The sequence below is a fragment of the Python bivittatus genome, unplaced genomic scaffold (genome assembly GCF_059951505.1).
Source record: "Python bivittatus isolate LINGU-HERP-01145 unplaced genomic scaffold, Pbiv_v1 ctg000310_np1212, whole genome shotgun sequence".
Taxonomy (NCBI): Eukaryota; Metazoa; Chordata; class Lepidosauria; order Squamata; family Pythonidae; genus Python; species Python bivittatus.
The window spans coordinates 3,132,925-3,160,219 of record NW_028277054.1 but is presented as its reverse complement, the minus strand read 5'-3'; the positions used below and the strand labels follow the sequence as shown (position 1 = coordinate 3,160,219).

The window sequence follows — 27,295 nt, the reverse complement described above, 5'->3', positions numbered from 1 at the left end:
GACCATGGTTTGTTGGCTAAGTCGCAACGGCCGTATTTGCAAAGCATAGCAAACCAACCGGACTTTGCATGATACCTGAACCGCGCCAATGAAGTATGGTTAATTCTGGCACAGAGCGGGCGTCGGTAGCACAAAAGGCAGGGAAGATCTGGTGGCGTTCAAGAGGGGTACGCAACTGCCCTTTCGAGATGCTTTCCTTTCCTTTCCTGTCTGCTGCCTCTACCTGGGCAGTCTCTGACTTATTTCGGGATACAGTGAAACAGCGTAAAATCCTGGCCATCCAGCAAGGGATGGGAAGGACGTCAAGGGGTCACCTTTTATTCACGGGCGGGTGAATAAGTCTCTTCATAAGGATCATCTGGTCTCCTCTGCATATGACTTTGCTGATCTGGCTGCTAGTGCTCACCTTGTGGTCCCCTTTCTTCAACCAGACCGTGATGATAGAAGGATAAAATCTGTTTCTCGAAACCCAGTTTGGATCCCAGTCCTCTTGCCCTCTCTTTTATTTACAGCCCCCCCCCTTGTCTTAACGGTTGCGCTGTTCTTTGTTAGAATTTGCACCCGAGGTCATTTGAAAAGACAGCACTTTTGCGTTCTTCCCCCAGTTCAGAAGAAGAGCTGGTACTTTGTCTACTCACTTGCAAAGAGATTGGAAATGAGAGTTCACTGCTTGGCAGAGATGTAGCTGTCTGAGACTGATTGATTGATTGATCGTGTTTGTATAGCCTCCCCTTTCACAAAAAAGTGACTCTGGGCAGTGTACAACAATGAAAAAGAAAACCAATAAATACTTATAAAACAGGCATTGCTAAAACGATAAAAGCTATAAAACAGCACATGGGACAAGAGAGGATGATGTGAACCACAGTAAGGGAGCCATCGCAAAATCTCCCCGGCCCCCTGGGGCCCCCAGGCCTGACCCCATAGCCAGGTCTTGAGGGACTTGCTGAACATTAAGAGGGATGGAGCCAACCTCACTTCCGGGGGGAGAAGATTCCACGGGGCGGGCGCCACGGCAGAGAAGGCCCGCCTCCTGCAATTCCCTGACGGATGGGACCCACAGCATGCCTTCTCTGCCAGACCTGATGGGACGGGCAGATGGAACCGGGGAGAGGCAGCCCCTCAAATATTATACAGATTATACAGAGGTACCGGATTTGTAACTGATAGTAAAAGAGTTGGTGGCTGCATTTCTGAAATGTGCAAAGCTTGGCTGGTTATCTCTCTCGCAGCTTCGTGGACGAGTGGTTTGGCTGTTTTATGGGTCGGTGTATTTTGTGAACCCAGGAAATGGGTTAATTCAGTAACCAGAATGGTATTATTACTTGAATCCTGCCAAACTGTCACATTAATATTGTTCTAGCGGCATAAAATCCTGTTTTTCTGGGAGAAGAGGATTGAACTCTCCCTGAATACGTGCGTAGCCGGCTTAAGACGCCTTTGAACAGAGCTTCTTGGTAAAAACTGGTCATCAGATATAACACAGCTTGCTCTTTAATGTCAAAGCTTTCATGGCTGCCACTCAATTGGTTGTGCTTTAAGAGCATTTATCAGAAGATGCAAGAATTAGGATGAATGTATCTTAATTCAAGGCAGGCTTGTCTGGAGCAACAATTCTGCAATCCTAAAGTAGGAACCGAACTGACACAGGACCACGTCATATTCCCTGTGAGAGACATCATGAGACTGAAAACATTAGTCTGGATGTGCCATACATATATGTATGTATGTATGTAAGTGACCATTCTTTGCAGATCTGATTAAAACCAGTCTTTCATAGTTTTAAGCAAGGGGGTTAACGGCCTTAAATCCCTATTGACTATGGCTGGAAAGCAACGTTGGTTTCTACTCCCCCCTAGTGGGCATAGAAAACATAGCAGCGTACCCATCTCTCGAAACTAGGATTCTCAAACTCTGATTTGCAGACTGGGTTGGTCTACTGCAACCTTTCTGTTTACCCACTTCTTCAGCCCTTACCTCCCCAGCCAGTCAGCCTCCTAGTAGCAAAAACCGACCAGTGGTGAAAATGGATTCACTGAAGCGTGCAAGTAGCAAGGTGAGTATGATGTTCAGAAAACGGACGATCGTGAACAGATTTCAAGTGGTTACCGACGGTAAGCCTGCCTGTGTTGTGCTAAATGGGATTGTGATCTCTTGCGGTTTTTATTAAGAGTTGTTATATGGCGGGGGTACATCAGTCATTCAAGTGGTAAATAAATACTTAATTGGAGGTTAAAGCTTTTGGCACAAGGTTTAAATTGGAAAGGGCTTTTGAAATGGAGGGGACGGGAAGGCATATAGGATGCCAACGCAGCTGTGTTTGTGTTGGGTGTCAGACTCCCATGCTCTTATAGATGAAATCAGAAGGAAGGGACATTTGTTTAATTGGGTGATCCCCACATTTCCCAAATATTGATTCACTAGTGTATGAATGCAGGACATTTGAGAAACACTGCCTGCTTCAAGAATTGTTTCTGTGGCCTCGGCCAAGTGTTTCCCTTAGAGGTCAGTTTTGAACAGGCAAAGGCACAGCCTGCTTCTTCGGGCCGTGTGGCTCATGAAAACTGACTTTTAACAGCTTGTGACCTCTGGACAGCCCTGATCTGTAGTTCGACATCCGTGAAAACTCTTTTTTCGAAAAGGAACAACATAACGTGCAGGCTTTACAAAGACAAATCTAAGAGTGGACAATTCGGTCCCTACACGTAATTCTTTCCAACTGAAGTAATGAGTGTTCACACCGGTGTCAAATTTCCCCACCCTCCCCAATACAGTAATAACAGTGTTTTTCAATCTTGGCAACTTTAAGATAGGTGGACTTCAACTCCCAGAATTCCCCAGCCAGCAAGGCTGGCTGGGGAATTCTGGGATTTGAAGTCCACCTATCTTAAAGTTGCCAAGGTTGAGAAACACTGGACTAGAAACTTGATTTAAAAAAGAAAGCTTGAAATCTTGCAGGGTCTAACTCCTGGTGTATAAATGTGAATATATTCCTCCCGAAGGAGCCAGCGTTCTCCTGGTTGACCCAATCTCAAGTGGAAAAGATTCAACGCTTAGCTTGGGCTTCTCCAAAAATCGGAGGGTTCTCTGCCCAGCTTGCCGCTTCCATTAACCTGGCCAGGCTCTTTGCTGCTGTTGTTTGATTAGGCTCTGCCAGAAGAAGGGGTGGCTCCTTTCCCCCACCCCACCTCCAGAGTGGTAGGTGGAGTCCTTAATCTTTGATAAGGTGCAGACTTAAGATAAAAAGCAAGATTGTCCCAGGAAGCTTCTCTGCCTCTGGTGACAGAGTCCGTCTGCCGGGTGGTGGGAAGCTAGGAGAGAGGACCTCAGAGTTGCAGCCACCCCTTGCCTTCCATGGAAGATCTCAAAGGCTTTGCAATGGAAACCCTGGAAGATTTTGCCCAGCTGATGCCAGGGACCCCCCAGCCTGGCTTGGGGGGCTCCAGATTCTCCCTCGCCCACTGCCTCTCCCAGAACGCCATGTTGGGGTGCTACCCCGGATCGTTCCCCTGCCCGGCTGAGTTGCCTGCCTATCCCCAGGAGAACTTCAGGAATGGGGAGTGGTATGCTGCCAGCCCACCAGAAGGACCCTACCCTCCAAGTAAGTGAAGTTCTTTCGGTCGGCACTGTGGGAGGAGAGCTGCATGGGAGCCCGAAGTCAGGAGGGATCTGGCAGCACCGTTTCAGACTCTCAAACTGTTGCCTGACGCATCATACAAACGATTGGTTTTAGCCAAGCGTGTTCCACAATCCCAGGCAAAAACATGGCTTCTCCGATTTTGACGGGGTGTGCTGTATATATCCAGCCACGATGGTTTAGAAACCATAGTTTAGGGCTTAGCGAGATATGTCAATCCAGTCAGTGTGTTACGGGACCCTCTCCTAACCTGGTGGGACTCCAGTTGTTGGAGTTGCAAATGGAACGAAGTTACACGACCACCCGTCTGCCAGAAGGAACTCTTATTGGCACGTCTCAAATATGGGCGGTCGTAATCCTACCTGTCTGGAAGATACCAGCGGAGAGGAAGGCTAGGGTCACAGGGCTGAATAAGAGCAGGGTTCAATAATACAAAAAAAAGAGAGGAATAAATATGCAGGCCACCCTGGACTGCAGGCAGAAAGAGCTAAAGCTGCTGTAAATAATGAAAAAGTTGTAATCGAGCGCATTGGAGTTAGGGGAGACTCGGGGCAAAGAGTCTTTTGCGGGTCGGAGCCCTGACCTTGTAGTAGAGCAACCTTCCTCAACCTGATGTCTGATGTGGCTGTGGATACTAGGAGGTGTAGTACATCAGATCTGGAAGAGCGCCAGGTTGGGGAAGGCTATGTCAGAGAGAGAAAGTGGGAGGTGTGCGTGCTTCCATGCTCTTCTCTAACTCATAGGGACCCCAAGGAGAAGAGCTTTTCAATAAAAGCCATTTATCCAAGGCAAAAGCGTGCAAATGTGTCACCGGAGGCGTAATCAGAGAGACGCAAACGAACACACTAACCTCGTGCATTTCCACTGGAAGCGGGGTCTAGCGCTCTCTTACAGGAACACCCTTTCTTCCATTCAAGATAGCTTGCTCTCCCCTGCAAGTCAAAAACTGGAAAAATGGCCCCCAGTCTCCCCAGATCTTGTGGCCTCTGTCTGAGCTTCTCTTTTCCAGGATAACCAGCAATATCTTTAGGAACTGGTCTTCTTGTTTTTAACGTCTGTTTGTGACCTGCCCGTATATCTCTGGTGGCTTTCCCTGCTAGGGCCTCTTTTCCAAATACTCCAGCCAAGACCCTTTACTAAGGTGGGTTACTAGGGTGGGTAGGCCAGACTCTCCTGAACCTAGCACCCGACCTGCGTGATGAGAGTTTGCCAAGCCCATTGGGAGGGAAAAGCTGGCTTGCAGCTTGTATCTTGCGAAGAAGCCCAGGAAAGCTGTTGCAAGACCACCTGCCACTTCCACTGGTCTTCATAGATTGGCTTTTCCCAGTTGGGCCCCTTCCAGACTGGTTGGGACTGCCACTCCCATCTCTCCCAGCCAGTTTGACTCCCAGGTACAGTCTTCTCCTTTGCTTCCCTAGTGATGCAACGCGGCATTCGGTCCCTGACGGAGTCATTTTGTTCGTTTAATTGTTTGACTGATGCCCCACCTTTAGTTCAGGAGCTCAGAGCAATGCACAAGCACTCCGTCTTCCCATTTTCCCAACACAACAACCCTGTGAGGTAGACTAGGCTGAAAGAGAATGACTGGGAGCTTATGGGGTGGGCTAGTGCAAGAGGCTGTTCAGAATTAACTGCTAAATTAAAACACAGTTGTCCACCACCAGAAATGTGGCTGTTCCTGGTGTGGCACTCTTCAACGCTCCCTTGTGCGGGCTGTGCCAAGAGAAGATGGGCCACCATCTTTGTCATCAGCTGTTCCAGGGCCACAGTAACCCGCCTTGGCAATCCTTCCAAATGTTTCTGTTCCTTTCGGTTCAGCTGCTGCGCTGTCCACCCCGCGCCCTGCTTGTTTTGTAGAGGACGCAAAAGGAAGGCAATGAAAAATAAAGAAATAAACCCTCGTGAAAATCCAGCCAGTCAGTGGCAAAATCAGACTGACCAACTCAAGGCAATAGACAGGTGCAAACAGAGGACGCAAATGCTCCGATGTAATCTGTCAATCTACTGCTGGGACTCGAAGTTGATGAGAGACAGTTTCAGTGGTACAGGGAGTCCCCGGGTTAAAAACACCTGGTTTACAGATGACCCATAGTTGAGAACGGGGCCTGTTGTAGCAGAATTCGAGTTAAATACACAATGCTACTTAGACAGTATCACACAATACTACTGTTCTGGCTTACATACAAATTCGACTTGAAGACAGACCTTGGGAACGGAACTCGTTCTTAAACTGGGGACTCCCTCTAACCAAGCTGGGAGGCAGGATCAAAATGGGGAGCCATCCCTAAGAAGGCCCTGTCTCAAGTCATTATATTCTGGGCATGGTTGATCTCAATGCATAGATTGGCTGGTACAGCTGTAAGAACCCCTTCCCGCTGTGAGTTGGGCAATGCTAGCAAGGCACAGTTTGAGATCCCACCAGATCATTTCTAAGAAGGTTCACCTCCATCCAATTTCTTCAAACAGCTACACAGTTTCACCAAGTAAAAAAAAAAAAATAGCTTGTCTCTTTTGTCTTCCGTTGAGTTCCATGGGGCAAAGCAAAATAATGAAGTTGGAAGGGAGGACAAACTTTCCCTAACTCAGGCTTAGCCGGGATCCTGTGTCTTTGGCACAGATCTTCTTATACTTTTGAACACATCTATTCAGGCGCCTTCCACATTCTCGTGCAAGGGGGTGCGGGGAGGTTTCCATGCAGAAAGATTCTCCGTGCACATTTCCCAAAATCCCGACACCATACAGCCCCATCCAGACCTTCTGTTTACTGATTAGTACTGGACATTCTTCTATAAAAATATTTTCTCCCTTAAAATTATCTGTACTAAATAACTAAGGTTATATATGTACTTATTTGTGCACAGAGACCAGAAATGACAAAGCACCCAACCTAATTTTTTTTCGTAACAGAGACTGAGCGTCACTAGAGACTGTCTCGATCCAACAACTCCAAAGAGCAATTTAATTTGATGAATTTAATTTATTCGACGCAATATGGCGGCTTACAAAAACCCATAAAAAGAGTCAAACAATTAAAACCCACAAAAACAGGCAGCCCCAAGTAAAACAGCCAGAACCACAAACTGTACAGACAGTCCAAAAAGTAATATGACAGGGGCCTGACCCACATTAACCCCAGGGCTGGGAACAACAAGCCTGCTGGGGTACCGTATTTGGCCATTTTTCTGGAAATATTGGAATAGTGGTCCCTTAGTCAGAAAGCCCATTTGCCTGTTGGAACCACCTGGCGTGGTTGATGGCCAGAGGGGAGGGGAGCCCTGACCTCCGGGAACAATCTATGGGGCGATGCTGTGACGCACGTGCGACGGATTCACTGTCAGTGTCTGAAGGTAGCGGCAGTCTCGGGAGGAGATGTTAGAGTATCGCATCTCCCCGTCCCCACCACTGAGATCCTGTGGTTCTGTATGAGGCTCATATCACAACATTCACAAGAGTCCAGACCTGGATGAACTGACCCCGAGAACATCTCGCCCTCCTCTTCTTTTTCCAGTCTCCAGGTACGTGGGGACACCTGGATTCAGCGTGCCCGGAGGGGACTGTCTGGGCTACTTCAGCGACATGGTCAAGTCACCCCCCTTCTCGGTGGGGAGCCCCTCCAAGCGGAAGCGCCGAGTGCTGTTCTCCCGGGCCCAAGTGGAGGAGCTGGAGAAGAGGTTTCAGATGCAGAAATACCTGACCGCCCCCGAGCGGGAACACTTGGCCACCGTGACGCGCCTCACCCCGAACCAGGTGAAGATCTGGTTCCAGAACCATCGCTACAAGCTGAAGAAGCAGGGGAGGCAGCAGGAGCCCAAGGCCGGCCTGCAGCAGGAGCCCCCCCCGCCCTGCGACAGCAGCACCGTGGCCCACCACGGCGGCTACGCTTTCCACCGAACCTTGATGGAGGAGAAACTGCTCCTGCAGCATTTGTCTTCCAGCCCCAGCTCGAGCGCTGACTCTCAGCCCGGCGTCAAAACTGCCGAGAGCAGCTTCCTCTTGGGCAAGCCGTGGTAGTCTAGCCAGGCGGTGCACGGGGCAGGGCTGGGCGACTTGTTCCATCAAGGGGGCCCGACCGAGCGTTCGATTTCCAGGACAAGAAAACTTCTCTGCTTGCAGTTCAAGGGGGCACGTGAAGTGTCAGGGTGGGAGCTGACTGGCAGCTGAGTGTTCGAGCCTTTTCAAGGAGCCTTGGTCTTGACATTCTTACTGCTTTTGGACAGAAGAGAGCTGCCCCAGGCCAACGGGATCGGGTCACCGGCCCCTTTGCCTCCTCACCCATCTTAGCCCCCTGGTCTCCCCCATTGGACACAGGGATCCTTCAGAGGAGCTGTTGGAAGAAGTTCTTCCCCCCACGTCTTCTTGCCCTGCGCTCCGAACATTTTCTTCCTCTACAATCCAGGCTGGCAGCCAGAACTACTCCTGACCCTCAACAGCCATCTTGGAGTAAAACCACTCTTCTTGGCTTGCGGTTGGTGAGCCTCCAAGTCACAGACAAATATTTCAGATTCTCTCTCCAAAGGGAGCCACCAAAAGGAGGGTGGGGGGAGTTTGCTATCCACAGTTTGAGCTGGACTAGGATTTGAGAGTTTGGTCAGAGTTGGCAACCCCAATCTGGCCATTTCCAGATGTAGCTTTCTAGGAATTACATTTTGGAAAATGTGAGCCTGGGGGAAGCGGAAAGATGCAGCGGGAGAGATGGTGAAGCCAAGGATGGCCAAGCAGTTCAAAGGGATGCCTATCAAAGGGATTCTCTACTTTGCACTGGAAATCTCTTTTCTTACTGCTATTTCTAAAAGTTTAAGGAGCCTTTTTGTGGGGTAGAGGGAGAAATGACCTTTTCCCACTTAAAAGGCCAGATTTCTCCATGTCGATTACTTTTTCCCTCCTCCTCGGCTTTCTAACGAGCATTCTAGGGTCTGTGCTAGCAAAGTGGACATTACAGAAAAAATACCTAATCTTTCCACTTCCTTAGCCAATAACAATTGTTTGATTGTTCCTGCTGCTGAAAAAGTCAAGTTTCCATAATGGTGAGCTGGACTCCTTTGCGGTTTACAGTATGGAAAGCGGCTGGCCCTTGCCTTGTTCTGGAAGGTGGTTTCAAATTCCCCATCTAACCTGTAATCCTGAGATTTCCTAGTGGTCTCCCATCCAACTATTAAGCAGGTCAGACACTTTTTTCCCCCAAGACCAGCTGAGGTCAGCTAGACATTGCTTCTGTGCGTGTGGATGAGACACTAACCACCACTATTCATTGAAATTCTCACAAGCTATCTCAGAAATAATGTCAGGGCAGGAATTTATCATTCTTATACAGACAGGCTATACTTGCAAACAGGCCACTAGAAATAGGAGCATAAAAAAAGTGCTAAGATAAATGAAGGGGCTCTGATCAGTCCTCCCCTTTTTCAGAAGACGTCTTCTTGCAAGTGAACACCCCATAGAGAAGCAGCGCTTGGGCCCTGTGGAAGGAGAAAATGTGGAAGGTTATTTGCACTGAAGAGGGGGGAGTTTTTTGAAGAGTTTTTTGCTGGTGGCTCAAGAGGGGCCTTGTGCAAAGCCGGGTGCTCTTGGCTCTTAGGTGCTTGCTCCGACCCAAACTGCAGCCCCATTGCCACGAAGCTGCTGCCCTGAGGCGTGCCTGGGAGGGAGCGAGAGCCAATGCAGTCTTGGCCTCTCCTGTGCCCCCTCCCGCGGCCAGGACCCGGGATTTCAAAATGGGAAGGGGGCAGTAAACCCTGTGACTTCTCAGCTTCTGCCAGGGCGCATCATCCTGCAGGCCGCTGGCCTCTGTGGTTTGCAAACCCTAGTTTGTGGCTTAGCCAATGGCGATTGCCTTTGCGCGGCGGGTGAGCCCGGGGTCAGTGGGTCCTACTCTGGGTTCAGAGGGTTGCATTTGAGCAGGGAAACCCTGTTTTGACTTTCACTGAGTTCCTTAACTGCCATTGAGAGCTTCTTGGGTTTTAAGTGGTACTAACTTTCAGTCACGACAGCGGTTAGTCTGGTGTACGTAAAGCCGCGTGCTGGCGTTCAGACGAAACGCACCTCTCTGAACTTCCACGTCCATTTCGTTTCCACTCTCCAGGCCCTCTGAATGGCATTCGTGATGCCCACAAAGCTACTTCTGATGCTCTCTTTACCTGTCAGTGGGAGAGTGTGAGAAACAGCCAGGGCTCTGCATCATTTTGCCCCCAACAGCCCCATGTCTTGCTGCATAAAGAAGCCATGGTTTGTGGGGGAGCAGCAAAGATGGGGGGACGGAAATAGCAGGGCAACAGCGGGCCTTGACTCTAGAACAGAAGGGACAAAGCAAAACCCTCCTGCTGCGTTGCTCCAGAGCAGTGCTTCTTAACCTCAGTAACTTTAAGACGTGTGGACTTCAACTCCCAGAATTCCCCAGCCAGCAAGGCTGGCTGGGGAATTCTGGGAGTTGAAGTCCACACATCTTAAAGTTACTGAGATTGAGAAGCACTGCTCCAGAGGAAAGGGTTGCAAAGAACTTTTGCAGAATTTTGTCTGGAGCAAGAGCTGAGCTAAACGCTAACGGGCTCAGCCACATGGCGTGGCGTTGTAGGGAATCCAGGCCTGATCCTGGCCCTCAAGCCTTTGTGTGTGGAAATGGCCTAGGTCTCAACCTTCGAATGCCAGTTTGTGCAATGGGAAGAAGGATGCGGCCACCTTACAAAGCTGTTGCGTAACAAAAGCGGCATCGATATGCCTTTAAATCTGCATGTTAAAAGGATTGCATATGAGAATTAACCTTAGGGCATTGCTTTTATATGATACTGTAGCACTGAGTGAAGTCTACAAGGAAGTCTGTAGCCTTGAATTTGTTGAAACGCGACAGAGTATAGATTTCTCAATAGATATGTTTGCAGATATGTCCTCTCAAAAGAAACATTCTGTGCAATTTCTTTTTTCCCCCCTTCAACGAATGCATTTTAAATACGTGGCATTAAATACCACACATAGGTCAGAACGTTTCCAGCATCCATGAAACAATTCTGTTTTCCTCTCTGTTTGAATGAGTTGCTACTTTGCTGTTATCAATAAACTTGTTCAGATCACATAAAAACAGGTTTTTCCTCTGATGGATTTGAATGCCCACTTATTTCACTGAATTAAGTTTTCCTTCTTCCTTGTAGGGGTTATATTTATGACGTGAGTCTACCTGATGGTGACTTTTCAAATCAGTGTTGCCGATGTTGCCAACAGAATAAAATAGTTTATTGGAGTCAAGGCTGATTAAAAAAATTGTACACACCCGATGAAATGTGTAATGAAAGCTGCAAATACATTCACAACGGAGCTCAGAGGAAGTTTCCTCTAATAAGTGTTAAAGATAAAAATAATGTAATTTTCCAGATATGTCCGTTTCAGGGGCTGAGGTCACACAAAAAATGTTTAACATGTTTATTTAATTCACCTATGTTCTCAGTTTGCAAAATTTTGTTGTTGTTCAGTCGTTCAGTCGTGTCCGACTCTTTGTGAGCCCATGAGCCACATCGCGCCAGGCCTTCCTGTCCTTCGCTGCCTCCCCGAGTTTGCTCAGTTTCATGCTCGTTGCTTCAGTGATGCTCTCTAACCCTCTCATCCTCTGCCGTCCTCTTCTCCTTTGGCCTTCCATCTTTCCCAGCATCAGGGTCTTCTCCAAAGAGATCTCTCTTCGCATTAGTTGCAAACTTTAGTGCTGTGGTATAGCTTACTACATAATACATTAAGACCTGCCTCCCTGAAGAACTACATAAATTAACAATCAGATTTAAAACGAATTAAGTGTAGCAAAATGCTGCCTCTAGATCTTGATCTGGTGAAGTGATCCAGCCAATAAAACAGCAGTCTTATACAGATCAAAATCAACCGCTCTTACATATACAGTAGCCACTTGCAGAGAGAGGATGTTTTTCAAAGAGCGCATTTTAAAAGTATGTTGGAATCTCCTTTAAAAAAAAAAAAAAACACGAATGAAAATGGGAGTTTTGGGGTCTCTCTCTGTGAGTTTTATATTGTGGGTTTGAGTTCAGATTTAGCTATGTAGAAAACAGCCCTTGACATCAATGGGGCTTAGATATGAGGACCTTCAAAATAGTTAGGGTTTCTTGAGACGGGCCCCAACTCCCCACCCTCCTGATTTTTTAAGGCACCAGGATTTTTGCCCTTAAAACTGTGCATGCTTATTTTAGGAGCCCATTTCACGACAGTCACAACACACATCGCTAGCGACCTGCTGGCCAAGTAGCTTTGCTCCCAATCTGCATGGGGGGGGGAGAGGGGAAAGGGCGCTGCTACCCTAGTCTTTCCCCCCCCTCCCCACGGTGCCTGTTTTTGCCTCCCTGGGTCTTCCTCCTGTTCTCCAAAGTGGGCAGGGTGGCCCGTCCCGGTCTAACCCCAAGGAGCCGTGCGCTCTGAAGAATGCGCTGAGCTCATACAGCGTAACTCTTCGAGAGCTTCCGTCAATATTGACTGTCCTTTCCAGCCAGCCCTCCACCACCCCCAGGCGCCCCCCCCCGCCCCTTCTTGCTTGCTCGCTTGCTAGAAAGCACTTGGGGAAAAGCAAGTTCCGGGGATGGCGCCAGCAGTGAAAACAACCTTGTTGACTTTTCCCCTCTCAGGTGAAGATTAAAGGCGCCAATTGTTTGAAGGTGGATAACTTCGGACAGGAAATGGACCTGAGGGAGGTCCTACAAAGAGAAAGGGTTCCCCCTCCTGCCCTTCAGGCCTGAAAAGCATCAAGGAAGGGTTGTGGGACCTGTTGGGTGCTGGGTTCGAGTCTTGCTCGGCCACTAACCTCAGGGCTTCTGGCTTGGCCTTCAGTTTGGACCCAGCTGCTTGTAGCTTAAAAATCGAAAATGAGTGGGTTGTGTGAACCAGCCTTATAGTCTGGGTCGGCTGGTTCTTAGTTGATTTAACTATGAACGTATACTGTTTGTTCATCCGTCTAAAAAACCCAGGTTTATGCTAATTACACATAATCCCAATTCTCCCCCAACAATTCTGCACTGCTGCTTTTCTGGCTTGTATCCGGGGGAACAGTTTTTTTTTAATTGTCAAAAATTATTAATAGATCTGGGCGATCGGAGATGCGTCTCCAGCCTTCTAGCATTCTCTGCCCGCTCCCCTCTACGTGCTATAGAAGCAGGGCCCAGGCATTGCACTCGGTCATCATTTATTCAACCGTTGTTTACTTCATATGCCACAAATAGCAGGAAATGCACCATGCTCTAAGATAGAGCTAAAGAGCATTATATTTGAAATCCAATTTTGGTTTGGCTGGGGCATTTCCATTTTTTCTGCTAGGCTCCAAAGTCAGCCGTGGCTGCGGCCATGCCAAGCTTGTAAGCTACATCAATGCGTAGACAGGGCAAAACTGATCCCTTTTCCAGAATTTTAGGGGGCCTAGATCAGTGTTTTTCGGCAACTTTAAGGTGTGTGGACACACAGCTTAAAGTTGCCAAGGCTGAGAAACACCGATCTAGGGGATATATATTTAACAAAGTCAAAGCAACTGAAAAGCCCTGGCCTAGATCTTTCGTTTAGTTTTTCTCATCGGAGAAGCCATCTGGGGAACCCATCCTGGTCAGCTGCAATTCCTCCAGGAAGGCTTATAAATCCCAGAACTGCCTGAGCTTCTCTTCCAAGCGGCAGGCGCCCTGCTTGCCAGCAAACGTGGCAGACTCAACCCACTCGCCAAAGCCAGCTGGCAGAGGCTGAGGAACACCACTCCAAGCACTAGACGAGCAACCCTCTTGTGGAGCAGGCACCAAGAGGCCGTATTCCAGAAGGATGAGTCAAGCCGCTCAGGGTCAACCACTTCGGGTTCCAGTGGGGTTGCGCCATTTCCCTCTACTCCTTGAATCAGACCAGCATCTCTGTAAAGTCCTGGTTTTCCTCCAGCCCCTTGAGTTTAGCTGAGATGGAGTTAGGGAGCGATGGTGTGGAACTGGCCCTAGCCAAGCCCCTCACTATCCCTTGGGCTGGGCCCATGGTACACAGCCCAGTCTTTTGCTCTCCCCAAACTTTTTTCTAAAAGGAAAAGTCAGTCTTGGGTATTGGCACACAGTGACCTTGACTTCCAGGTGGCAGAGCCATCTGGCCGCCCTCCTGCAGCTCTGACTTCATCAATCCCTGCTCCACACGCAGAAACACGCAGAAACACAAGAGCTAATCATTTTTATATCTATTGACTGACTGACTGACTGACTGACTGACTGACTGACTGACTGACTGACTGACTGACTGACTGACAGTCTGTCTGTCTATCTATCTATCTATCTATCTATCTATCTATCTATCTATCTATCTACACAACCAATCTTGTGTCCTTACAAATCTTATCATCTTTTTACTATCACACACAAAAGGGAAAGATAAACAGAACAGAGAAGAGAAGAGAAGAGAAGAGAAGAGAAGAGAAGAGAAGAGAAGAGAAGAGAAGAGAAGAGAAGAGAAGAGAAAAAAAGAAAAATGCAAGATAATGAATGATTGATGAAAAAATGATGATGAAAATGATAGATGAAAAATGAAAGATAGACAAAATGCAAAATATATGCCTTGATTAGATGAACACAAATTCAGTGTACTCAGAAGTGTCCACAAGGGGTGTGTGTGTGTGTGTGTGATAAACTTCATGATTGCATGATTGAAGCCCTGCCCCATATTTACATGCATCACACTGACTTTTTTTGACCCCCTGCCCCTGCAGACACCCCTGCTACTGTACTTGAATTTTTGTCCTAGTATGCATTTTGGATTTCTATCTCTCTCTTTTTTTTTTTCCTTTGGCAAGAAAGGCCGTTTCTAACTTGGCACACCCTAGAGTAGCCCAAAATATAGCCAAGCTTGGCAAAGGAGGGCTGAATGTTTCCAAACTGGGTTTGGCTTATTCCTGCATAGCCACCATTGTCAAATACCTGTACTTGTTTCTATAGAATGGGTTGGCTGGTAATCCTCTAGAGCAGGGAGAATTTTGTGCTACGCTGATGATATTTGTTTATTCCCAAAATACAGGCCACCGTTCAAAACGATTTTTTTTGCCAAGGCCTCTCAGAAAATGTTTTACGACCACGGGAAAAAAAAGAGTCTGGAAACAGAATCTAGGAAGCAAGCAAACAAGCAAAGGAGAACCAGTGAGCATCGCTGTTTAAAAGAGCATCACCGGTTCTTCCTTTGACCACAGCTCTGGAGTCAAAAGGAGAAGCAACTGATGCTGGTTCTCCGCTCAGGAAACATCCGTTGTGGAAAGGCACAGCTAATGCCGATTGTGTTTTCATTCCAGCAGCAGATCAAGACCAGATTACTTACGCAACGTTTAAGACTTTCCTGGATGTCGTTTATCTATATGTTATATTTCATTTATTAATAGCAAGGAGGGGAGATGGCAATGGCATGGGAAGAGGATTTTCCCACTGATAGTCTTTGGCCTGGATCGTTTTGCTGCACACATCCTGTCCCGAGAACAGTGGGTAGGGCCCAGGGGCATCCTCAGGGACGGTCAAAAAAGTCAACAGGGCGGCTGCTGGACGCTCTGTCTGTTGGCACAGCCTCTTCCACACAGTCCTGACGGAGGCTGGGCGAGTTACGTTTAAATGCACGTGTGAAAATTAACCTAGTGCTGTGAGGCCCCTTGGGGAGACCCTGGGACCACGGGCAAGCCTCCATTCAAGGCATTGCTTTGCCTTTCTCATGGGAAACCCTGTCACTGCCTGTAAACCAGGCTACTCCTTTAAGCCAAAATATGCTTTATTTTGTGGAGCGATACGTGTTATAGGAGGATAGCAACTGTGCTTTCTTAATCTGGTTCGGAGTTAAATGTGTGGCACGGGAATCCACTTAGGGGGCTTAATCAGGTTAGTTAGCAAACGAATGGCTACATTCGCACTATTAGGTTTTGCTTTGATTGGGGTTTGGGTGGATTTGTTCGTATGCTAGCTTAGCAGGTTGGGTGAAGTCCAGTAATTTGGCTAGTTCGGCGCAGCCATGAAGGCGCTGGAGTAGAACCCAGGAGACCATGAGTTCTAGTCCTCCTTTAGGCGTGAAAAGTGGCGGGGTGACTTTGGGCCAGTCCCCCTCTCTCAGCCCTAGGAAAAGGTGCTAGTAAACCACCTCCAAAAATTTTGCCAAGAAAACTGCAGGGACGTGTCTGTGTAGTTGCCAGGAGACAAGCCTGAATTGAAGTCACTCAACCCCCCCCCCCAAAAAAAACAGAAATGGGTTACGCGGATTGTGTGAGCCCAGCTAGCAAGCATTTCGTAATCATGCTGCAGACCAAAATTTAATTTCCTGGACAGGTTGGCAGCTGGGATTGACCAGAAAAAAACCTGGGGTGCAAATTACTTCTCTGCCTCCCAATTGCTTTTGATCTATTCAAATTTGAGCTCCTTCCAGACTTCACCTTGCCCAGGGCTACCCAGCCTAGGTTGACCATTTTATCTGATTAGCAAAGATAAACTGACTAATTTCAATTTAAAAGAACATCCATCTGTATCCCTTCCTGATACAGCTTCTTTCCACCCACCTGGGTTGGCCTTGGGTCCTGCCATTATCCCGGCCACTTCAGGTTCAGGGCCAGGTTTGAGGCCAGGGCGGCGGGGGGCGGGGGGAGGCGGCCACCGTCCCCCTTGCCAGGGCAACTGGCTGGCCAAAAAGCTCAGGACCCCCCCCCAAAAAAGCAAGAGGCAAGCAACTGGGTCACAGAAGGCCTTGGCAACCAGCCTCCTTGCTTTCCTGTCTCCATGGCAACGGTCGCTCAGGGACACCAAAATTGCAGCATCTCACCCCAATGTGAGGGGCCAGAGTGGTCCTTTCCCAAGGACAAGAGACCTCCGCTCTGCCCGGCTTCTTTGAGCCCCCCAGGCTGAGCCCCCCAGCCGTGTCCTGAGCCCCTCAGACACCCTCTTGTCACAATCCCAAAGAGGGAACAGAAGGGGCAGGGGCCCTGCCTGGCAACAGGCGTTGCTCCAAACTGGAAAACCGCACCCTCTCTGCCTGGAGGGGCACCCACGCCGAAGACCGATGGAAGAAAGGACGCTTCCGTTTTGTCCCGGCGGCCTTCCATGTTGCACGCTGCTGACCCCAGCTGCTGGAGCTCACAAACCATGATTTATGGCTTAGGCACTGGGCAATCCCAGCCAACTGTCGCTTAACCAATAAGCCATGATTCAGCCAACTATGGGCCTAGCAGGATGCATGAGTCGAGCTGCATCCTAGGGCGGTGTTTCTCAACCTTGGCCGCTTTAAGATGGGCGGACTTCAATTCCCAGAATTCCCCAGCCAGCTGGGGAATTCTGGGAATTGAAGTCCGCCCATCTTAAAGCGGCCAAGGTTGAGAAACACTGGCCTAGGCATTATAATTTAATTTAAAGTTGGCTCTCCCCTGCTGTCAGAGTGGGTGAGCAACTTACCTACCTTGTTCTTTGGCTCTCAATTCCCATCGCCCTTTGCGCCCGTGAAGCTCTTCTGGAGGTAAGGATTTATTTCTTCATTTATTAAATTTGCCCCCCGCCCATCTCCCCCCAGCGGGGGACTCTGGGCGGCTCACAACACCTTAAAACAATAAATAAATATACAATTGAAACCTACAGCAATTCACATTTACAAAAATAAAAGGGAAAAACCCCAGGAGGCAGATAAAGCGGCAACAGGCATAACTATGCATTAGCCTGTGGCAGTTTAAAGGCAGAGGAGCAGCCGGCAGGAAACCTGGCTGACCTCAGCTCATCTCACAAGCGAGAAAGGGTCTCGTTGGTGAGTGGATGGGAGACCACTAGGAAATCCCAGGGCGGTAGGCTATTTGACAAGTATCCTAGTTGCCAAGAAAACTGCACGTGTGTGTATGTCCCGGGAAACCTCCCCTCCCCAGCACACCCACCCAGACAGTTCATGCTGACATGGAGACTTGACTATGTCGAGGTCCCAGTAATGCTCAGAGGTGCCTTTCCTGTGATGGCAAGTCTCAGTGCAAGTCTCCGCGGGACACCAGGTGAGGCTCCGAAGACCCCACGCTCCGCATCCCCACGACTGCGCTGGGGGACGGGAAAGACGGGGGAAGCCTGAGAGCCCCCGGGAGGGACGAACGGGCGGGCCGCTTTCACGGCTTCGCCTCCTCGGTTCAGAGCCGCCGCTCTGCTCGTAGACATCTAGCAGCAAAGGAGCCTCGGGCATACGCGGGTTTGGAGGGGCAGAAACCGCTACTGTACTGACGCGTTTTGCAGATTCCTTCTAGAGAAGAGGGATTCCTTCTCCGCCGGTCTCCAGGAATCCTCTGGTCGCCTCGTTCACGGGGGGAGGCGGCCTGTTGGCACAAAAGGGCGACACCCCCCTCCCCAGGGCGCCGCGGGATGGGGAGACCCGGGCGGACCCCGCAGGAGCGCTTCTGGGAACCTCTGCCGTTACAAGCCTCTCTCTTCCTCACGGTTGTGGCACAGAGCCGGGTTCACACAACACCCTTGCCCTGCTCGCTCAAAGGCCTCGCCTTCTGGGGGGACACAACACTCCAGACGGGCAGCCAAGCGCAGCCCGTCAACCCCACGCCGAGCTCGGCCGCTACTCGACCAGGCTAAGCGCGTCGCGTAACGCGGCGAACCCGCTCGCGTTCGGTGCCCGGGGCAGCGCCCGCGAGCGCCACCTCAAGAGCCGCCCTCCGGTGGGGCGGGATGGCGCGATCACCTTCCTGGCGGAGGGGGGCGCGGGATTGCGGCGGGGGGCCGCTCTCTGGAGGCGCCCACCCCCTCCCCAGACGAGCCAGACTTGCGTGCACACGGGCGGGCAGGCGGGCGCGCGCGCCGCTCTCTCCAGCGGCGGCGGCGGCGGCGGCGGCAGCAGGTGCGGAGAAAGCCCGCAGCGCCCCGGCGGCCAGCGCGCGCCCGCGTCTCGCCCCCCCCGCCCGGCTCGGGGCGGTCCCGGCTCCTGGCGCGGCCGCCGCAGTGCCCAACCTGGCGCGGGGGGAGGGAGGAGGGAGCGCGCGCCCTGCGCCGCCCGTGCGCTCGGCGCTTGATCCGCGCCCGCGGTGCCCTTGAACGGCGCCCGGCCGCGAGGGCGGCAGGCGGCGAGGCGAGGCGAGGCGAGGCGGGAGCCCGCGGCCACCCCCCTCCCGCGGAGGCAATGGCGAGCCGGGGCCCCTGGCGGCGGCGGCGGCGGCGGCGGGGGCTCTAAGCGGCCGGCGCAGAGGCGAGCGGCGGCGGCGGCGGCGGCGGCACTCAGCGTCCCTTGTCGGAGCCCTCGGATGCGGGCAGACCGTCCAGCGCGGAGCGATGGGAGAGTGGACCATTTTGGAACGGCTGCTGGAGGCTGCAGTGCAACAGCACTCCACCATGATCGGGAGGTGGGTCCCCCAAGAGGACTAGCAGCTTGGCTCCGCCTCGCCGAAGGGCCCGGCGCTGCCGCCGGGGCCCGGCGCTATCCGCGCACGTGGGCTGGAGGGGGCTGGCGGGCGGGTGGGAAGCGCTGGGTCCCGGCTCGCCTTCCCCCTCTGCCGACCGCGGGGCTGCGTTGGGGTAAGGGGCAGCGGAGGGGCTGGTCTGCAACCCCCCAACTCTGCTTTCGCCCCGGGAGGGAGCCCAGCCTCGAAGTCCCGCATCTCGTCTCCCTTCCTAAGATGCCGGGTTGTGCCAGCCTGGCCACTACGGTTGAGGTTTTCAACATTGCTCCCCAAGTGCAGCGATTCAAGGTCCTGGAACCTCCAGCAGTGTTAGACGACAACTCCCATCACCCCCAACCAGCTCATTTGCCGGGGCAGGGTCACTAGGAGCTGTAGTCCTGCAGAGCTGAGACCAAGCAGGCTGTTTCATCCAGCCCTCTCCCCCCCTCCGCCTTTTCTCTGAAATCCCTCCGATCTCCCAAGGGCTGGGGCAGCTGGACCCAGACTTTGGGGGGGGGAGAATTGTGGGGAAAGGCAGAGCGGGCAGGGCGTGGGGGTGAACAGGGAAGTCAAGCCTGGGGAGATCAAGGGGGGCTGAAAGCAGGCAGCGGACGGGGGAGAGAGGCAGCTGATACCTGCGCAAGAAGTCAGGGTGGACCAGGGTGGAAGGAGGGTGGAAGAGATGGACACGCTTCATGTTGTGCTTCTCCAGAGAAGTGGTCCCTCCATCCCTTCATCCCTCTTTGATCCGCATCCAACCTGAGATGCTCCCGAGATGGTCCTTGTTTTGCCCAGCGGTCCTCCTGCTGCGCTTGGCCAGAGCGAGCCCTGGCATCTGCCCCCGGTTCCAGCCCCTCCCGCCTCGTCCCCTTCCCGCACCATCCACCAAGCCACCGTTCTCAGCCCCGACTTCAGCCTATGTCTTCCAGAAGGAGATGCCTCAAGCGTTAGTCTTACTTGACAACTTTTAGATCAGTATGCTGGAGTGCAGAAAAAGACATCAAAAAGGGGGACATGTTTCAGTCTTTCCAACCTGTAGGTGTCCAGCTTGGGGTAGGCTGCAGAGCGAGAGAGAGATTTATAGAGAGAGTTTTGCTGGACTGATTTCAGCCCCTCCAGGGCAAAAGAAAACTTTTAAGCCCTGAATTCATGTGACCATATTTGTGATGCATTCTGGTTGGATAGTTTAAGGCTGGGGTCTCTTTCTGAAGTCTTTTGATTCTGAGTGGTGAATTACAACTTCCTTTATTTCAATCAATAAAATACTTGATTGAAATAAAATTCCTTTTAATGTTTAAGGTCAGAGCTTTCGTTCAGTTGCGTTCTAACAATTACAGAAACAATATCCTCAGCACCGTCTTTGCGATCCTGATCAACCTGGCCCAGGGCAATTTTCTCTCCATTCCTGCCCCTTCCCGTTTTCTTCGTACAATAGGCAAACTAGCGGTAGGTTATCTCGAGGGATGTGGAATCTGACCTCAGCTGCAACTTTCTCTCCCCCTCCCCAATTTGGAGCAAGAGAAGTTGGGATCAAAACACATCTTGTTACCCCGCAAGACCTAGCAGAGGTATAAAGACCCCCCATGCACTTCTCAGCACCAGCCCACACAATATTTTTCCAGTGATAAATGAAAGCTTAAAATAGAAAGCAGAAGAAAAGAAAGGCAAACGCAGAATCCTGTGTCCCAAAATGCACTCTGCGCAGGGGCCACTGGTCTTCGTTGACTCAAATTCACTCCGTTCCCACTCTATTCATTTACTCTCCCTTGAGTTATTAGATCAGGAGAGACTCGTTCCCCAGGCTACAAGTTCGGACAGAAGCTTTCTACTGAGGATGCAGGCTCTACAACAGACTTAAGAGATTGAAATTGCTACTAGAACCCACAAGACCCAAGAACCAAAGTGTGTTTGCCAAAGAATTAAAGAAATCAAGGCCTCGGGGATCGCTTTCTAGTGCAAGGACTGGGTAGAGTTGAACGTTCCTGTTACCCCATTTAAGGATGGAGAGACTCTTAAATGGATCTAAAATCCTTGTTGATCTGGCATAGATTATTTAGCAGTCTACTGGTGGATCACCATCTATTTCTGTGACAGCCATGCTATTAAGTTTGCAGATGCCTAGAGCAGTGTTTCTCAACCCTGGGAACTTTAAGGTGGGTAGACTTCAACTCCCAGAATTCCCCAGCCAGCCATTGTTAAACCATGACAAGCCTGTTATCTCTCTTTTATTAAAGCTTTGCATTATACGACGTTCTAGCTCAGTGTTTCTCAACCTCAGCAGCTTTAAGATGGGTGGACTTCAACTCCCAGAATTCCCTAGCCAGCATGCTAGCTGGGGAATTCTGGGAGTTAAAGTCCACCCACCTTAAAGTTCCCAAGGTTGACAAACACTGATTTTAAGTGTGACAGACTGTGGTTAGGGAGTTGAAGTCCACAGATCTTAAAGATGCCAAGGTTGAGAAACACTGGCCTAGAGTGTTGGCTAGAATGACATTATGGTTTGAGATCAAGGCTATTGGGGTGCTCTCTGGCAGTGAAAATAAATTCTAGGACTGACCACAGGCTCAGATTTAAGTCTTGGTAACTTTTCATCTCCTGCTCTAGGAAGATGTTCTGCAAAAGCCATATTTCATGGTGTATTTTATTTATGCATTTCATCTTTCACAAACTGCTCTGGGGGCTCTGCAGAAGGAGCATCATACAAATCAGTGTTTCTCAGTCTCCACAGCTTTAAGATGGGTGGACTTCAACTCCCAGAATTCCCCAGCTAGCATGCTGGCTAGGGAATTCTGGGAGTTGAAGTCCACCTGTCTTAAAGCTGCTGAGGTTGAGAAACACTGAGCTAGAACGTTGTATAATGCAAAGCTTTAATAAAAGAGAGATAATAGGGTTGTCATGGTTTAACAATTAAATACAAACGCGTGCCCCCACCCGACAGGAAAAAAGCGTGACATAACGGCCTTTGAGGATACCTCCCACTCCAACCCCCTGCAGGCTGCCTTCAAAATATGTCCGTCCCTGATGCAGAACAATTGGTTGTGCTGAACTGAGAGTACATTTCGAAAAATGGAAGGACAGCTTGTTCACTCCTCCCTTTTACATCAGCCCCAAACCTGCCCTGTGTGTCCCGTGGAGACATGAAGACGGTGTTGGGGAACTGCTGTGATGCAGGGCACGCTCCCTCTAGGGTGGACTGCAGCTCCCATAATTCCTAGCCCACCCTGGTCAGGAATTCTAGGGGCAGGGTCCAAGCACAACCATTTGGGGAAGGCTATGGGGGGGGCTGTTTCTCACCTGCCGCTGCTCCTCCCACAGGATCCTGTTGACGGTGGTGGTGATTTTCCGTATCTTGATTGTGGCCATCGTGGGGGAGACGGTCTACGAGGATGAGCAGACGATGTTCATGTGCAACACACTGCAACCGGGTTGCAACCAGGCCTGCTATGACAAGGCGTTCCCCATCTCACACATCCGGTACTGGGTGTTCCAGATCATCCTGGTTTGCACGCCCAGCCTCTGCTTCATCACTTACTCGGTCCACCAGTCGGCCAAGCAGCGGGACCGGCGTTACTCCTTCCTGTACCCGCTGCTGGAGAAGGAGGGCATCTGCGAAGGGAAGAAAGTGAAGAACGTCAACGGCATCCTGGTGCCGAACCCCGATGGCTCATCCAAGGAGCCCGACTGCCTGGAGGTGAAAGAGATCCCCAGCACCCCGCTCAGGCCGCCCAAGAGTTCAAAGGTCAAGCGACAGGAGGGCATTTCCCGCTTCTACATCATCCAGGTCAGTTGGAAAGGTGACGTTGAGCCCCCTTCTCACTGGGCACATGCCCGGCCTCCCCCTAGAAGTACCAGTGCATGCTCAGGAGCAGTGGCCTGGGAAAGGCTTGGAGCTTCAGCGATGGGATCCAAGCCAACTGTGGGAGGCCATGGCCAAGAAAGGCCAATGCTCTTGTAAGGGACTGTGGGGATATCCTTGAGAGACGGGAGGAGGAAGAGCCGCAGCTGGGCAATGGTCAGATAAGAGACGTCTCAGCCCACAGAAGGAATGGGAGTGGAGAAAGCGTCTCAGAAGGGACCCTCCCTAGTTCCCTGGAAAGTAAAGGCAAGGGAGGGCAGAAGGGCTTCAGACTTGCAAGAGTCGGTGACTGTAACCTTACAATAACGGTAGTGCTAGTACTCTGGTTTCTGGTGTGGACTACCCCAAAGGGCTGACAGCTCTTCTCCTTTAGGTGAAAGGGACATTTCTCGGGCAATTCAGCTCACAGAATTCAGCTTTCCTGGCTTCTCCAAAGCAGAGGTGGACAGAAGTGAGGGAATGCTCTCCCTTCGAGTTGCTTCAACCTTCCTCCCAGCTGCCTTGCTGAGAGAAAGAGCATCAGGGTCCAACTCAGTGTTTCTCAACCTTGGCTGCCTTAAGCTGTGTGGACTTCAACTCCCATGGCTGGCTGGGGAATTCTGGGAGTTGAAGTCCACACAGCTTAAGGCAGCCAAGGTTGAGAAACACTGGTCTAACTGAACAGTAGCAACCATCTGTTTTAAGAGAGTTTTACCGGGCAAGGAGCACAACAGCAGGAAGCTCGAGTGGTCTTCAGGCTGAGAAACAGCAGGGTGGCCTTTTGTAGTAGAAGATTACCAACCGCTTCCGCTCTGCTTGGTCCTGAGGTCCCTGACAGCCTCCCTTCTGACCTCTTCTGATAAGCTGCAGGACTTCTGAACACCAGCCCCAATTCAAGGGAGGCTGGAGGGCAAGAGGGTGTTTCTAGCAAGGGGGAGCAAGGAGAAGACCATGGCTAGATTGGAGAAGGTACCTGCGCAGGAGCAGAGAGCTTTAAGCTCTGGAGCAGTGTTTTTCAACCTTGGCAACTTGAAGATGGGTGGACTTCAACTCCCAGGATTCCCCAGCCAGCAGCAAAGTACATTCCCTGTTAGAGAGCTATGCCAAACTTCTACAATGCCTTCCTGATTGGCCAGATCCCACCCTTTAGCAGCCAGTTGCATGCACAATTTTGCACAATCTATGAGTGTGTCGGCACCACTCATTTAATAGAGCCAGATTTTCCCAGCTAACCCCTTTTCTGAGTTTGAATGATACCCCAAGCCATAAACTAAGCTTACGGGCTGGGGTCGCATGATAAGCAAGGTTAATTGATATGTGTTGTCTGCTGGTGCTGGAATTGCTATCCATCTGAACCAGTGATTTTCAATCTTGGCAACTTGAAGATGTGTGGACTTCAGCTCCCAGAATTCCCCAGCCAGCATGGCTGGCTGGGGAATTCTGGGAGCTGAAGTCCACACATCTTCAAGTTGCCAAGATTGAAAAACAGTGATTTGAACGTTGAATTTTCCAGCCCCAACCTCAAGGAAGAAGACACTCAAAGAGCCAAAATGTTGTGGAGTTGTTCCATTTGTGATAGAGGTTTCCGTGCTTGTTCCCCTTTGTCTTTCTTTACAATTAACAATTTTGACGTTGCATTATCTTGTTAATCCTTTGACATTTTTCCTGTTCGTTCATTTGATATAATGAAATACAGTCAGCCGCAAAAAAGAGATGCATTACGTTAAAATGTGGTGGGGTAATTTTTGGCGCAGCATGTTCTGCAGACTCGCTGGCTGGAAGCTGCCGAGCAGTGGAGCTTAGGAAAAGCTGAAGAAGCATTACAGTATTTTCTAGCAAGAGGCAGGAAAAGACCCGACGTGCTGGAATTCGGCAGGGACCGGATCTGCTTCATATTATTCAGGTCTGCGCGGCAGCAGCTCAGCGTACAAGTTAAAGGCCACGTGCTCTAACCACTGAGCTTCTCTTCCCACTCCAGGTGGTTTTTCGCAATGCCTTGGAGATTGGCTTTCTGGCCGGACAATACTTCCTCTACGGGTTCAACGTGCCGGCCATCTTCGAATGTGACCGCTACCCGTGCGTCAAAGAGGTGGAATGCTACGTGTCGCGGCCCACGGAGAAGACGGTCTTCCTGGTCTTCATGTTCGCCGTCAGCGGGATCTGCGTCCTTCTCAACCTGGCTGAGCTCAACCACCTGGGCTGGCGCAAGATCAAGACGGCCATCCGGGGGGTGCAGGCCAGGCGGAAATCCATCTGCGAGGTGCGGAAGAAGGACCTCCCCTCCCTGGCCCAAGTGCCTACCCTCGGGCGCACCCAGTCGAGCGAGTCAGCCTATGTCTGAGCGCGTTTGGTGCTGCGAGATGCGGGCCCACGGCCAAGCTGATGCAAAAAAACTGACCGGAGTACCTCCCAGGTTCACGATGCAATATTCAGCGGGTGCTTTTCAGCCCCCTCCTCAGTTTCAGGGGGAGAGGGCATCCAGTTGCTTTAAGGGCCGGCGGGAGAAATCCTGCCCCTTCGGAGCTCGCGGGCAGGAGCTCGGGGAAAGGGGCCTTCCCTTTTCTCCCGTGGCCGGCTTCAGATGAATCTCCTCTCCACACACTATCATGGTGCAAGCAAAGCCGTGAGATGCATAGAAACTTGTGCCTAGAACTCCTTTTTATGGACCGGGGCGGGGTGGGGCATCGGCGGGGGGCTTTTTGGGTGGGGGGCAGAGAGCAGGCTTTGCTTGTTTGGGGTGTGGTTTTTTTTTTCCAGGAAGGGAGGCAGAAAAAGATGTCCCCCCCCTGTCTCTAGCCCAAAGAGTGCTTTCTCTCTTTGGCTGCTGTGGTGTAAATATTATGCAGTGTAATTAACAAGGAAATGTGATTTTTTTTTAAGAAAAAAAAAACAAAACTCAGTAAAGAATGCAATAAAAAAGGAGTATTTTCTTCCTTTTGCTGGCAATCTGACTTGGAATCGGAGCAACTGGAGGGAGTGGGGGAGGCAGGTTTTCTAAATCGAGTAAATTAAATTAAATTAAACTGGGACCTCACATAACAGCAATCTGGCCATGATGCTGCAGAGTGATATAATCTCCCAGTACAAGATCAGTCTAACATGCACTAAAACTTTTGCTGTTCTACCCCTCTCTCTTCTGCAAGCTGAGAGCTATACCTCACAGTTCACCTATTTTTGGTTTTTCCCTTACCAACTTTTATTATATAGCGTTAAAAAAAACTCTCATCAGGGATGACAAGCAAATCTTTTTAATGTGCGGACAGAATTTGCAAGAAAACCCTTCCCCTTTTTAACAATTTAAAAACAGCTCTATTACAGGCAGGCATTCCATCTTCTGCTGAATCCTGTTTTTCAGTACTCTGAACCACTGTGCGCAGGATGATATTCGTCATCTCTGTATAATCAATCAATCAATCAATCAATCAATCAATCTCCCCTGAAAATGCTCCTTTCCAAAATTGTTTAGTCCGATCAAGATTCTTCCTTTAACCTGTTGCTTTGGAGTTGCCCCCTTTTCAAATCCTGCTTTAGTGCCTTCAAGAGCATCTCAACCAGGCATTTCCATTAGTGAAACGTTCCTGAAGGTCAACTTGCTGTGAAAGTCCTAGGAGAGAGTCTTTGGAAGTCAGGTGGTGTACACATTTAATAAAATAGAAAATAATATTTTTTTTTATAAAATTATTTGCCTTCCTAACTGAAAAGTCCAAATTCCTCCTTGGTTGCTCGCTTTTCCCATTTCAGCCAGGTTGGGGGAGGGAGGGGTCCCCAACCCTTTTGGGCTCTCTGCACATGCTCAGAGATGCTGCCAGCCTTTCTCCCTTGTTCTGCACCCTAATGAGGCAAAGACCCGAACAGGGATGCAGCCAAGCCCATCTGCTTCACACAGCCCAAGAGCCCCGGGGCCAACCCATGAGGCCTGCCTGACCTTGCAGAGGGAGAACAGTTTCCCCTTGAAGGGAGCAGAAGGGAGACTCGCTGGGGGCTCTGACCCCCTTCTCCCCCCCCCAAGTAGCTCTTCCACCCACATCGCTCTTGACCCTTGGGCTGTATTTAGTGCCTCAGCTCCTAAGCCGCTTTGATGCCCCCACCAGAAGAGCAAGGATCAGGAGCTCAGCTGGGTAAACCCAGGAGACAAATGGCATCAGGCAGAAAGCGGGGTGGGCACATTTCCAGTTCTCCCATGATCTTCCTGCTGGGCTGCGTGGTGCCACCCTCATGACCCAGGATGGCAAGCTGCCAGGTTCCGTTTAAAGACGAAAGGGTTCTGATACAGACTGAGGTCTGCTCACGTCCCTCCTGGTCTTTCTCAAGCTTGGCGTCATTCCATTTAGGCATCCTGAGAGTCACCCTCCACCCCTCCATCTCCTAAATGAGGACAAGAGGAATCCTCACAGGTGCCTGTACCATCCTGGAAGGTGGGAAGACATGGGTTCAAAGCTACTTTTTCTGAAACAAAGGCAGGGGCAGAGTTCCT

The 27,295-nt window shown here is 50.5% G+C and overlaps 2 protein-coding genes and 1 long non-coding RNA gene across 3 annotated transcripts; 2 read left to right on the top strand and 1 right to left on the bottom strand.

Moving 5' to 3' along the window:
* The first annotated feature begins 3,354 nt into the window (after positions 1-3,354).
* On the top strand, positions 3,355-9,737 carry LOC112540493 (thyroid transcription factor 1-like). The gene is made up of 2 exons (XM_025165910.2): positions 3,355-3,601; positions 7,146-9,737. The coding sequence occupies exons 1-2, from the start codon at positions 3,355-3,357 to the stop codon at positions 7,646-7,648; spliced, it is 750 nt and encodes a 249-aa protein (XP_025021678.2). The 3' UTR covers positions 7,649-9,737.
* Positions 9,738-10,848: 1,111 nt separating this feature from the next.
* Positions 10,849-18,432, bottom strand: LOC148216100 (uncharacterized). The gene is made up of 3 exons (XR_015795974.1): positions 18,296-18,432; positions 17,036-17,173; positions 10,849-11,571 (listed from the first exon to the last, which is right to left on the bottom strand). It is a non-coding gene; the product is annotated as an uncharacterized LOC148216100 (long non-coding RNA).
* Positions 18,433-18,574: 142 nt separating this feature from the next.
* LOC103048063 (gap junction delta-2 protein-like) lies at positions 18,575-25,503 on the top strand. The gene is made up of 3 exons (XM_007426978.3): positions 18,575-18,950; positions 22,302-22,767; positions 24,800-25,503. The coding sequence occupies exons 1-3, from the start codon at positions 18,880-18,882 to the stop codon at positions 25,160-25,162; spliced, it is 900 nt and encodes a 299-aa protein (XP_007427040.1). The 5' UTR covers positions 18,575-18,879; the 3' UTR covers positions 25,163-25,503.
* Positions 25,504-27,295: the final 1,792 nt, after the last annotated feature.

Excerpts from the sequence above, each read along its gene's own strand:
- LOC103048063 (XM_007426978.3), top strand. The coding sequence starts at position 18,880 with ATGGGAGAGTGGACCATTTTGGAACGGCTGCTGGAGGCTGCAGTGCAA. Across the intron at positions 18,951-22,301 it reads CACTCCACCATGATCGGGAG|GATCCTGTTGACGGTGGTGG; the intron begins GTGGGTCCCCCA and ends CTCCTCCCACAG. Across the intron at positions 22,768-24,799 it reads CCCGCTTCTACATCATCCAG|GTGGTTTTTCGCAATGCCTT; the intron begins GTCAGTTGGAAA and ends TTCCCACTCCAG.
- LOC112540493 (XM_025165910.2), top strand. The coding sequence starts at position 3,355 with ATGGAAGATCTCAAAGGCTTTGCAATGGAAACCCTGGAAGATTTTGCC. Across the intron at positions 3,602-7,145 it reads AGAAGGACCCTACCCTCCAA|TCTCCAGGTACGTGGGGACA; the intron begins GTAAGTGAAGTT and ends TTCTTTTTCCAG.